Below are 13,115 nucleotides of genomic sequence, written 5' to 3'. Positions count from 1 at the left end.
AGACATTCATAATAATCCTTGTGATTCTGTTATCTGGTAAAAATATAAAAAGAAATCTTTTGTTTTCAGCATAATTTACTTTGGAGGGGTAGGAGGACACATGCACAAGCCAAGTTACAATTTTTGTTCCAAAAATAGATGTATGGCATTTGGATGTGTTACTAGGGTGTGGAGCTCTGTAACACTGTTATGTGTTTGGGACTCAGCTTTTTAGCTTATCATAGCTGAACAATGACACTGAGGTGGAGAAGTTCTAATTCCTGTAGCCTGTGTAGTTGTTTTTTTCCCCATTTCATTGAAGTCTTGCAGTTAGTCATTGTTAGTACTTTCCTGGAAGCCATACAGGTCTTGGTTTGATAACCCTTGAGCTAAAAACAAGGCACTGCTTTCTCCTAGTTCTCTCTCTTACCTCTCTAGCTGAAACAGCCAAAATCAGATTCTGGATTTGCTTTACTGAAGAGCACCTCCTTGTCTCTTTCCCCCTGCCCCAGAAATTTAGATGGGCTGTTGCTCTGAACAAGATTCCAAACTGTTACTGCTGCCTTTGTACTTGATGTCTCAGCAAGAACTGGTAATAAGGCTGAAAAGCCTTTCTGATAAATGAAAGCACTTAAAAGAACACTGTCAAGGGTTTTTCGAAGATGGAATGAGTCTTGTCTATGGGAATTGGGGTGCATGTAAATAAATTAATAAAGTAAGCATCCTTTTGCTTAGTGGAAAAAGAAGAATCATAACTTCTTGGCAGAAGGAGTGACAGAACATTTTAAAACTCAAGGCTGCTGATACTCAAGTTGTAATCTTAGGTACAACAATCTGGGTACCTGTTCTTTCTTGCCATTAGATGTCATCAATAACAATTTCAGTAAATACGATACTTTGCTGCAAATCTACCCTTCCTTTATTGAGAAATCACTGAGTTTCTCATGTGTGTCTCTTCTCACTCCTGCTGTGGGATCACTGGACTGAAAGAGAGGAAAAAACTATCTTCCATAAATCTTTTGTAGTGTTGTGTTTATGCAGGGCGGTTGTGCTGGTTCACCAAAAAGAAAAAAATTTCCAACCAAGGCTTAAATTCTTTTTCCAAAGCTGCATCTTGGTGACCATTGCCTGCTCTTTTCTGGTGTGGTGGGCTGACCTTGACCAGCTGCTTTTTATCTCCTCTTCCTCAATGGGATGGAGGAGAAAATAGTAAGAAAAAGCTCAAGGATTGAGACAAAGACAAGGAAATCACTTACTAGTTATTGTCACAAGCAAACCAGACCTGAGTGGAGAAGATGAAATTTATTGCCAATTAAAATAGATTTGAATGGTGAGGAAGGAGGACAAAAATTAAGACATCTGCCCACGTCCATGCGTCTGGGTGTCAGATGGGATTTCACTGAATGATGATGGTCCACCCTTTTCCCCGTGGCAGTCCAGGAGCTGTGGCTTTCGAGGACTCCGCCCAGGTTTGGGTGTTGGTGTCTGGCACTTCCAGACACACTCTCTGTCCCTGAGGGGAAGTTGTTTCATGTCCCTAATTGTGGACTGGCTACCTGAGTGACAAGGCACGAGGCAGCAGTTTGTTTCTCAGCCCTGAGGCAGAAAGGTGTTTTCCGTGTTTTCCCTGCCTGTGTTTGGTATAGATTAGCTGGAGCTGGGCCGTGGGATCAGGTGACTGATCACCTATACGCCCACTAATTAAGCAATGGGGTAGGATAATGGCATGCTGCAGCTTACTTATGGTGACGTGCTGGGCGGGCAGCAGAGCCCCACTGAGGAGCTCCAGGGGCCCTGACGCCATGGAATGTCATATGGCAGTGGGAAACATCTATTCAGATGAGGACAGGTCAAATTTCTTCATTCGATGATGAAGAAATAATTGGGCACAAAGTTATTTTGGGGAAAATAGTCCTTGGATTAATCCCTTAGCAATTTTTAAGAAAAAAAGACAAACCCTCACTGTAATCGATCCCTTTTTCAATCCATGAAGAGCTAAATGGGAATTTGCAACCCAGAATCCTGCTGTGGCTCTTCCCTAAGCGTGACTGGACCTGGGGGAGGCCTCCTGCTTTCACAGATAACACCAGGCCTGAGTAACCCTGACATTTAAAAGGGGGAAAAATTATTTTCTGCATCAGCCAGCTGAAATTGGAAATTGCAGAGGGAGCAGAGGAAGCTCTGGGAGAGGCAGCATTAAAAATACTGTGTTATTATTCTTCAGAAGTGGCTTTATGTCGCAAAAGCACATCTTGGACAAAGATATCAAATTCCACCTGCTGTTTCTTTGTGTTTAAATTGAGAAAGTAATACATGTTGAATCAAGGATGTGTGTGTTTTTCACCACTGTTAACATTTCTCTTGACTCTGCTTTGACAAAAGCAAGAACTGTTGCTGGAGGTGAGACACAGCGGGGCTGCCATGCTCCAGGTGGCACACGAAGAGGTCTTGGAGAAGGAGTTGCTGCTGCCCAGGGCACTGGCACTGTGCAGATTTACAGCACTAGTTTTATTCCTGCCATCTCCCTGGTTTGTCCCCACAGGCATCACTAAATGGCTTCCTTGGTTCCTAGGTGCTGGAGATGGGACAAACCCTTGGTTATTTGGTCTTGTGAAGTGGTAGGTGTTTTGCACTTTTGCTGTAGGTAGGAATGAAGGGGGTTTTGGTTTCAGCAGAGATAGAGTGGTGGAAATGTTCTTAGGAAAAGCTCAAAGGAATGACACAATTTAGAGCGTGACTTCATGATCTGACGGAGAGATGAACTTGTGGATGTGGCTTCAGCAGGGAAAAGTGAGAGAAAATTATTCTAGAACCCAGATGAAGTACATGCCTCTTATTTTCAGCTGAGTTTATTAGAGATAACAAGATATGGCAAGCTGAGCAGATAATGCAGGACTTCATATCACTGATGTAAAACTGCTGAAAGGTTTTCTTTAAAAATGCAGCAACAAGCAAAAAAAGAACCCCAACAAAATCCACCAGCCAAGGTATTAATTCAGTGATGTTAGAACCACAAAAAGCTCCATTTTTCTACTGTCGAAATGAGATTAGGTGCTATCGGCCAGTATATGGGGAGCCCAGGTAAACAAACTGCGTTGATTTCAACCAAACAAATATAGCAAACTATTTAATAAAATGAACTGTTACAGCTTATTTGAGCAGGCTTGGTTTGAAGAAAACATCATTTTTATAGACAAGAATTAAATAGTTGTGGAAATGTTTGATTTCTCCAATTTTGCTTGCCAGGCTGACCACAAAATAAAAAAAAAGGGGAATTTCTTCCTGAGCTGTGTTTTGATAGGAGTGTCTTAAGCTTCCCTGGGAAAGCAGCTAAACGCAGAGCTGGTATCAATCTCCTGGGAGCCATCAGGTGCATTTAGCTGGATAATACACCAGCGAGATGGAAACATAATCAGGCTGCTTTGGTATCGCCTGCTTGCCGGCTTGCATTTTGCTGGAGTATCCCGTAAAGCCTTGGGCCCTGCTGGTGATTGTCAGGGCTTTCAGGGCTCCTAGCATACATGTGCATAATGCATGAACAGCATGCAGGTGACGTTGAGAGACAGGGTTCAGAGGAGGGATTGCAGTAAGACTAATAGGTTTAAGGAAATAGCATTTTTTGCCTCTGTTAAATAATTGGTGGGTTTCTTTCATTTTTAAAATGTCTGACAGTTTTTTGCTTAGCACAAAGCACTTTATATTCTAGGTCTTGCCACCCAGATAACTGCTATTTTCTCTTTCCCCTTCTGTATTTGCCACTGGTTCTGTCATGTGTAGGTATAACAAGGCTTATGAACACCTGCTTTGCATTGTTTGGGGTCTTTTCCCTTTTTCTTTTCCTTTTAGCAAAAACCCACAAGCCTTGCAGAAAAATACAGAGAGTAGAGTACCAGCAGGCTTCTGAGCAGGTGTCTGGGAGCTGCCTTACCAGGGTATACTGAGGAGCTGGAATTTGTCTGCCAGCTTTTGGGGAAGGTCCTGTCTTTGCCCTGAAAACAAAACACTGTCTCTCACGGCAGTGGGGGCAATAGATTTTGGTTTACTTACAAAAAGCAGACCAGTTTATAAGGGTGGATTGAGTTTGCTACGAGCAACTGCACTTGCTTGCAACCTCTGCCAGTCAGAGCTGGGGTAATGTTAGCCTTGAGGATCTGCCTTATCTGGGTTATATTGTGTTGTTGCTCTGGTAACAGCAAGTCTTATACCTTTATTAAAGGAAGCAGGGATATTTTATTTTACTCTCTAGACTCCAATCAAAGTGAAATTTTGAGGTTTCTTTCTACCACACTTTTGCTGTTAGTGGAAAAATTGTACTTGCTCTGCAGAAAGCAATTTTGGTCTAAAAAATAATCTTGTTTTTTTTTTAACTTTGGAAAATAAACATCACGACTTGCAAGAATGCTTGGTGTCCATATTCTAAGTAAAACCTGTGCTTTTAATCCAGTTTAAAAAAAATGGGGAAAATTCTACAGGAAACTCGAGGTCCAGAAGAATTAAACCTTCTTAAGCACTTTGTATACACTCAGTGCCATGCTGCTTTGTCAGCTTCAATTCAGAGATTGTCTCCAAGGCTTTTGACTGTTTTGGAAACAGGTCTTGCAGTGACAAGGCAGCTGTTGGGAAAGTTGGTTGTCTTGAGCTGTCACTGTGCTTTTCTGTGTCCGATTACAGAGTTATCTTGAGGCAGTGCTTGAGGTTGTCTCTTGGTCAAATCACACTTTTATTATACAGGCTTTGAACCTGGTAAAAACACAGATGATCCATTGGTAGACAACAACTGTGATGCTGCCTTTAGTTTTGGGAGCTTCTCTTTCCATGCTGTTGCAATATCCTAGTACCTCACTTCCAGTGGGCTTGGTTTTTGCAGTATCCATCCAAAGCAAGGCATTTATTTTTGCTGCTTCAGTTGAAATCCCTCTTGCCCAGGGTTTCTATTCAGAAAAACTTTGAAGCCTCATCAGAGGACCTGCTGTTTCATCTGGATTCAGAATTCAATTTTGGTGTTCATGGATTAGGATTTAGTAGTCTTAGTTATTGTTTTACATCTAGTTTAATTTGATCTATAGTATTAAAATCAGAATGCTTAAATTAAGTGTTCATTATTGTGTTTTGTTTTTCTTGCAGGGAAGTTACCCAGTGTGGGAAGATTTTATAAATAAAGCTGGGAAACTGCAGTCTCAGCTTCGGTAAGTTTTACATTACACAGTCAAGATCCCCTACAGTTCCTTGGATTTGCAAACATTAAGATTAAATGCAGCTTTTGCAAGGATAATTTTCTAAGCAGGTCCTAGTAAAATTGTGCATATTACATAGTCAATACCTGCATGTAATTTTTCAAATACTACTACTGGTGTTTTAATATATTTAGGAAAATTCATAATCTACCACCAGCTATACATAATAAACATAAAATGAGCTAAGTTTCATGGATTTTCATGGAAAATTGGAAAGATAGTCTATTGTTCTTTAGTGAGCACACATTTGGAGTTAGGTCTGTGTTGCCCTTTTATTAGTGTAGAATACAGAGGGGTTATGTTAGAAGATGGCTTGAAATACTAAGAAATCTTTGGTAGCCTTAACAGCATTTTATTCTGACTTAAAAATGAAAAAAATTGCTTAGCTGGATCATACATTGGTGATGATTAAAACTTAAGGGCTTGGGGTATACTTTGAAAATGGCATTCTGGATTTTTTAGTATATGGCATAAGTATCACAGACCAATTCTACCTCTAGAATTCATTCATTTGTAAAATTTGTTTCTGTTAATACGAATGCAAGCTCAGTTTCCTCACAGCACTCTCCAAATCACAGTCTCCTCTCTGTTCTCCAAAGCATCAGGTTTTTTCCCCAGCAGCTGTAGTGGCAACAGGTTATTGACAGTCTGGTTTGTGGTTCTGTGTTGCATTATGAACCATTCCCAAAGAAGCTGGGAGTTAGCTTCATTTGCCCTAAACAGCTGGAAAATGCTGTTCTGCTACACCCTGCCTAAAATGCCACACTTGCGTGTGGTTTCTTTCTTTTCCCAGCTATGAGTGGAGTATGGAAGATGCAGAGGAAGTAGAGAAAGAAGAGAAATGGAGAACTTTCCTAGCCTTTTGTACTCTTCAAACACAGGCTTTCAGGGATGGCATGAGGGATAGTTTTGTTTATTTCCCGGTCCTGTGGTGTTGCATTCAATCAGTGCAGTGCTACAGGAACATGCAAGCAGGCAGCTTGAAAGCCCGTGTTCGAGGATTTGCTGTTTGTTTCTAGCAAATGTGAGCCTTTTGCTGCTGTTTCATTTCTGTGTGCTCTGATAAAGGACAGCAGATGTCATTTGAGCTGGAGCCAGGTCTTCCTGGATCTTGTTACTGGGGAAATGGAACTTTGTTATTAGCAATATAATTAATAATTAACAACATGGTACATGAATAACAGTGTGACCCACAAGTTTGGAAGATGAACATCACAAACACTGTTAAGGAAAATCCCAGAAAAGATTCTCTGGTTCCAGGGCCCAATATTGCTAGCTAGCTGTCAGGGTTGGTGGGGTCTGCCCTTCCTTTAATCTACTGAGCATGTGGAGAGCCCTTATGCATTTGCTTGGTCCTCTCATGCATAGGGTGGTTTTTTCTGTGTGTGTGTTCAAATCTTTTGTGCTGTCAGTAGGCCATTTACTATGCTGCCAGTTATATCCTCTGTACCTTGAGCATATTTGGAGTGAGACTTGCATAAAATCTGACCTAATTAAGCAGTCCTGTGGTCTTTCTGGCTGAGGATCAGCTTCCCTGCGGGTCTGCCGGGGTTTTTGAGGCAAGCAAGGAGCTCTTGAAACAAAGTGAAGTTGATAGTCCCTGTTCTGGATTTCGCTTGAAAAGGCTGACTGACACCATCAGGAGAGAAAATCAGTTACTGTTAGAAAAGATGTGCAGAAACAGAACCATGAGGTAACTGTGGAGAGGGCACAATTGTGCTTTACCTGTAGAGCCCTGGCCTACTTTCACTTTAATTGGGTCAACCAGACTAAAAACCTTCAGAAATCTGGACTGACCTGAGGTGTTCAGGGCTCTGGGGCCTGCTTATCTGGAGCAAATGTGTCTGGAAAATTGTAACTCACGTTTGCTGTCCACTTGAACAGATGTGTGGTCTGTGTGTGCTTTCCAGACGTGGAGGGAGATTGGACTAGTGAGGTTGACACTTTGGATTGTGAAGTCTGAGATTGCTGGTGTATCTCTCAGGAAGGGTCCTGCTTGGAGGAGCAGTGGATCAGAAAGGGGTTTTGTTTGTTTTGGGGGTTTGGGGATTGGTGTTTTCTGTGGGTTTGAGCTCTGTGGTTTTTTTTCTTGAAATGGAGGGGTTTTTTTCTTCTTTCCCACTTTTCCATTTGTCAAAGAACTCCAGATCAGTCTGATTTCCAAGAAATTTTCTGTTTCAAGGGATGCTCATGGTCCACAGATGAAAAATGCAGGAAATTGTTTGGCCAGGATCCTAGATAGAAGGAAGTTTGTGCATGTTTATTCTTAAAATACGCATGTTCCCTGAAAATAGCAGTGGCTGTAATTTGTTCGCTAATGGGTGAAGTATAATGTGTGTTAGATTTGTTTTTCATGTTTGACTGCTTAATATTAGTTCATCAGAGGAAATCAGCTAGAAGGAGGGTGGCTGTGCTCTTTTGAAACAGCACCTGTCCTGTGCAATTCTCAGCATGGAATTAGCGTGGCTGCCTCCAAGTCCATAGTGCTAACACAAAGCGAGGAAGGGATTAAGAAATGAAGGAGGGAAAAGGCTAAGTTCAGATATAAAAGAGAATACTTTTTGTGGCCTCTGCAAGTTCACAGTGTTATTCTTTATAAGCCTAAATGTTTCTGGCAGTAATTAAATAGGCATCAATGAGACACTGCTAATGTTTTGTTATCTGTATGCATTTCAGGACTACAGTAGTAGCAGCTGCTGCCTTTTTGGATGCCTTTCAGAAAGTGGCTGACATGGCTACTAATACACGTGGTAAGCAGATGTGTCAATATTGAGTTTAACAGAACACTGTGTGGTTTATACCATTTGTCGTAATAAAAAGAAGTTTTAACTTGTTACATTGACAAGCAGATCTGTGAGACATCTGTTAGATGGACTTGCACTTTGAAAAAGTGGCACGTGAAAAAGGAAGTTGTCTTTACTGAAAAAAAAAATGCTGGAAACCTGTAATTTAAATGTGTCATCAATCATGTGAACACTTCTTAATTACCATTTGAATTATACGTTGATGAATAATATTTGAAAGCAAGATTTACAGAAATCTGTATTCACTGTCGCTTCTGTACCTTGTATAAATGTAAAAGGCTTGATACTCAGCTGGAATAAATAACTGTAGGGCTGCTGGAGACAGAGCAGATACTGGCTGATGCTGTGGCCTTTGGGTTCTGCCAGTAATGATGACCATGACCTGTACTTACATCTTTGAGCAAAGACTTTGCTTGTCTTTCCCCGTTAAGTCTGACATTCTTGGTCAAAATGAATTTTCCTGGGCTGTGGGCTTCTCTGGGTAGCAGTCTAAGCGTGTTGGAGAGTATGGAGAGCCAAAATACTGCAGCTGGCATTCTGTCCAGATTGCTGAGTTGGAAGGAGACAAAAGGCTGCTTCTCTCTGATGCTGGATGCCTGGTGACCACAGCATCATGTGCAGATGTCCCTGCAGTGGTAGAGCATTCCCCATGGTCACTGTCCTTGGACTGCTGCTGAAGAGTAAATCCAAAGTGCAGGTAAATCACTGCTGAGGGAACAACTTTTGGTCACCTTTAACCTTAAAGGTTTTGTAGCATTTTTTTAAAGTCCTACTGTGCCCTTGGCATTTGACTTGGGAGAGTTAGAAAGTAATACTGCTGATGTGAAGAGTGTTCATTCCCATTAGCAGAGTGCAAGCTCAGCCAGAGTTCCTCTTCCCTTCACTTCTGGCTAACAGGAGTAGTAGCAGCTGCTGGAGTGAGTACCAAGAGAATGACAAGAGGGAAGAATTCTTTTTTTCCTGTCTAAAGCTAATATTTACATTCTGATAAGAAGTTCCTCATTATATGCATACCTACTGTAAATTATAGGTAATCTACTCACATAAAATAGTAAGCATGACAGAAAGTGGAATAAACTGAGGATGAGACCCAAGGCAGAACTTGGATTGCTAACATGTCTTTCTTTCAAGCATGTTCTCTTCTATTCCTTCTGCTTTCCCAAGGGGAAATAAAGTAAACTACCAAAATGATTCAGACTTGTCTTCTAGCTATGCTGGCAGGCTTATAGGACTTGAATTTGAGATACCAGAATGACTGAAACTCTCCCACTCTTAAACAAAAATGGCTTGTGTGGGGTTTTGAAGGGTATTTTACACTTTCTGCTGTATTATTTGGACCATGTCCAACAAGTGTTGTGTCTTATCTCTTCGAACACATCCTTTACAAAAGGAGCTCTGTGAATCCAGGCATGCCAAATTTGTATAGCTCCTCTGTTCTGTCTTCTGCCTTCCCTGACTGAAAGGATAGAAAGGAATTTTGGTTTTATTTTTAGAAAGTGATGTTCTGGGCAATGAATGAAAGCTCTGGGTTAGCTGGTGGTTCTGATCTTCCTCCCAACCTAACTTCCATTTGTGCCCATTCAAGTTTACCTTTGAGGTTGCACCTTGGTCCTTTAACAAATACAGATGGTTCTACCTTGCTGTGGACAGGGATAAACACCTGACCCTATGGAAGGTGATGGCAAAAGTCCCTATGACTTATGAGGGCACAATTCAGTAAAAATGTAATTTGCCATCAGTATAAAGAATTGTATTCCAAAACTGAAACAGAACGAACTTACTATTTTCCTTCTCTGATGTGGCAATTTTGACAGGCTGTTTTCCCTCTGAGGGGTTGCCTAACGTGAAAAATTCTTTGTTAAATTTTGCCTGTTACTTACCCAGTTTATAAAATTATCAAACACCTGGCTGTGTTTCACAGTATTTAGAGGGTTAACAGATAAACCAAAGTTTACAGTTAACAGATTAACCAAAGTCAGGCAAGTTCATGTTCAGTTTCTGGGGATATATGAGACTCATGTAGCACTTCCCATGACAATGGCAGGGAGGTTGGTATATTTTACATCATAAGGCTGGTTTATCATTGCATGAGCCAAATACTACTTCTGGGACCTAACTGTATATGCAAATGTTGAAGCAGGTGCCTGCTCTGGAGGGACAACGTTAGTTCCTTGTTAAGATGACTGAAGTGTTGTGAAGCTGGGTGCTGCCTTTAATTTGTAATTGCTTATACTACAGAAAGTGGCCTGTTATTTTAAGACTCACTGATCTAGCTGATGAAAGTGTTTTATCAGTCAACAGAAGCACTCTGGCTACTCTTTAATCTGTTTGCATCAGCATTAGCTTTGAAAGAAGAAAAAGTGTTTGCATGGATGTACATGTCCACACACACACAAGGGGAGACAATCTCCTTTTCAGTCACCAAGTGTTCAAGAATGGGAGCTTATATCCATCATTGCCAGTCCGTGTTCCAACTGGTATCTTTACCTTGTGTGGCATTACTGCTGTTCCCAAGCTTTGTCTTTCCTCTTTTGGTGCATCGTTCTCTCCATGCCATTTACTTCCTTCTATTTCTGCAATGGTAATGATGTTAATCTTCACGTTCCCATCTGGAGCTCAGATAGAAGGCATAATTGGAGCTCTGCCTATGGTAAAACCTATGACTGGATGAATCTGATAACCTGTACTTTGCTGTATTTTCTTCACATTGTAGCTTCTAAAGTAGGAAAAGCCCTGAACGTGAAGTACCTGATGTTTTGTGGTGACTCAGTACACAAATTAATTTCCCAACCAGCTCATTTCAGCTTTTGCTTCCTCCTTTGCTGTCTCTCCATTTAGATGTGTATCAACCCAAAGTTCAGTCTCTTTTTTCCTCAGTTCTGTTCCCTCAGTTCAGTGCTTTTTGATTTTAGCCTGACAAGTGAAAACACAGGGAAGGTGGTTCTGATGCATGTATCACCAAAATGTTGGGTTTCTGTGGGTCTGGTCATCTGAGAAACATCATTTGAATGGGGGAGATTGTCAAGTTATGTTGCTAATTCTCTAGTAATGCTAGCTGTATAGCAGTGTGTGCTGTTTTTGCTGGTATCAGAGATTTTTGAAAACAAAATTCCTTCAGATATTTTGATTTTTGAGCTCTGACAAAATAGAGACATCTATGTAGCAGTTTGTTTTATTCAAGCTGCATCTGTTTGGCATAAAGCCCAGCAGAACTCAGTAGTCTCCAGTGGAATCTGTATTATCTCTCACTATGAGTATTAAAGAGAATGCTCACAAAGTCTTAAATGAATGAGGTACTTCAGGGTACCTTTAAATCCTTAATATACCTTAAATAGTATTAATAATAACTCTGGAATACCTTAAAAGTGAAGTTTCCTTTTGGGGAGATGTATGCTCATGAGTTTCAGTTCAGGCTTTTCTCACATGGCTTATTACTGTCAATATTTGAGATTCTTAATGTTTTTACCTGCATCAGTAATAATTCTGAATCAGAATCAGTTCTGAAACATGGAAGAAATTTACGCATCCCACGTACTGTACATTTAAATGTGATATATGATTATAAGGTGGGTTTCAACAGTATGTAAAAGGATGTGTGTAAATTGCTTTGCTTTTTGTATGCTAGTCGTCTTCTGCCTCTGCTGGATTTGAATGTCCTTTGTAGATAAGTACTAGAGCTCAGGAACTTGAAAAAGTAGGTGTGAAAAGTAACTATCCTCCTTGTGTTATGAGGGAGATTGATGTGAAGACATGCACACTTCTTCTGTATCCACTTAATACACCATTGGCAGCTTCCATGGATAAAACCCTGCCCCAGTTGTGCCTTCCTGCATCTGCACAGGTGTAAATTAAAATTTATGGAAAGATGATCTAAAAGCTTTGATTTACCCAAGCTTAAAACTGATCTTCAAAGTGAGATTGTTAATGAGGCAGCTGATACTCAAGTCTTGTGGTTTTTTGTTTTTCATTCATATTGAAGGGTTTTGCATATACATAGGTGTGTTTGATATTAGCAGATTAGTTAAATCACTTCAAGAGGGTGTCAGCATATCACACAGCTTTCTCTGGCCAGTTGGATTCCGTGGATTGTAGTGCTGTTTGAAGTTCCCTCTTGGCAAGTGCTACTAGAGGTATGTGTTCCCTGCCTTTGGTAACTCTGACATCTATTATGTTTTCCATCTCTTTCATTTTACAGACATCTGAGAGGATTTTAAGGCAATGTAGAGCTACTGACAAGAGTTGCAGGAAATTCCACTTGAGAGGGAGACCTTCTCTGCTGTACTGAGGGGTCTGAGGTCGGGGAGGGAAGTACTGTGGATGGTCAGCCAGCTACCAAGGGACACTGAGTAGACTTGGAAGCAAAACTCAGCCTATGTCTGCATGGCATGCAGGAGCAGCAGGGCATCCAAAATCAGCATAGTAATTTTAATGTTATCCTTTCGAGTGGCAGGATTTATCAGTGTAGAAGAAGTGCTGCATTAAAGTGCCTGTACTTTTTTCAGGCGTCATTAAACTTCAACAGCACACAAAAATGTAAATATGGCTTAACACTTTTACTTACAAATTAAATTTGATTAATATTTGTGAGTATCTGCGTCAGGTAGCTCTTACATGGCACTACTCAGTGACTGCTCTTCATGTTTAGTAAGGCTGCTTAAAATAGTACTTTTGCTGCAGATCAGTGTTCCAGGGCAGACTCTACAACCGTGTTGCTCCAGGTACCGTGTGAGTACCCCTTCAAATAGTCCGTAGTCTGGGTGATACATTTTTATTTTAGCCAGGATCTATATGGTATGTATTGAAGTGGTTTTACAAGGTGACAAGCTGCTCAAAGTGTCGCAGGGCTGGAATTAGCATCTGTTATCTTCCAAGTAAGTGTGCTTAGGCCTCCTGAACCAGTATCTTGCTCAGTGCAAATATGGCACAGTGTGACCCAAGGCATGGTAAATCCTTGGTGCCACAGCAAAATGTGATGGACAGTACTGAATGGTGTTTTTAAAAAATTTATTTATTTTCATGGTGGGGAAAAAAAAATGAAACAGAAGTTAAGCCTGGGGAGGGGAAAGACACCATAATCTACAGCAGTAGACTGTAATAA

The 13,115-nt window shown here is 40.9% G+C and overlaps 1 protein-coding gene across 21 annotated transcripts in view; it reads left to right on the top strand.

Moving 5' to 3' along the window:
* MTSS1 (MTSS I-BAR domain containing 1) overlaps positions 1–13,115 on the top strand; it is a 128,003-nt gene that overhangs the window by 12,232 nt on the left and 102,656 nt on the right. For all 21 annotated transcript variants that reach the window (XM_048286215.1, XM_048286232.1, XM_048286222.1 and 18 more), the window contains exons 3-4: positions 5,104–5,165; positions 7,890–7,963. In XM_048286215.1, the coding sequence (XP_048142172.1) occupies positions 5,104–5,165; positions 7,890–7,963 (136 nt within the window). The remainder of the gene's footprint in view (positions 1–5,103; positions 5,166–7,889; positions 7,964–13,115) is intronic.

This window comes from Corvus hawaiiensis, chromosome 26 (genome assembly GCF_020740725.1).
Source record: "Corvus hawaiiensis isolate bCorHaw1 chromosome 26, bCorHaw1.pri.cur, whole genome shotgun sequence".
NCBI lineage: Eukaryota > Metazoa > Chordata > Aves > Passeriformes > Corvidae > Corvus > Corvus hawaiiensis.
The sequence above is the reverse complement of the archived record's forward strand: the minus strand, read 5'-3'. Positions and strand labels throughout refer to the sequence as shown.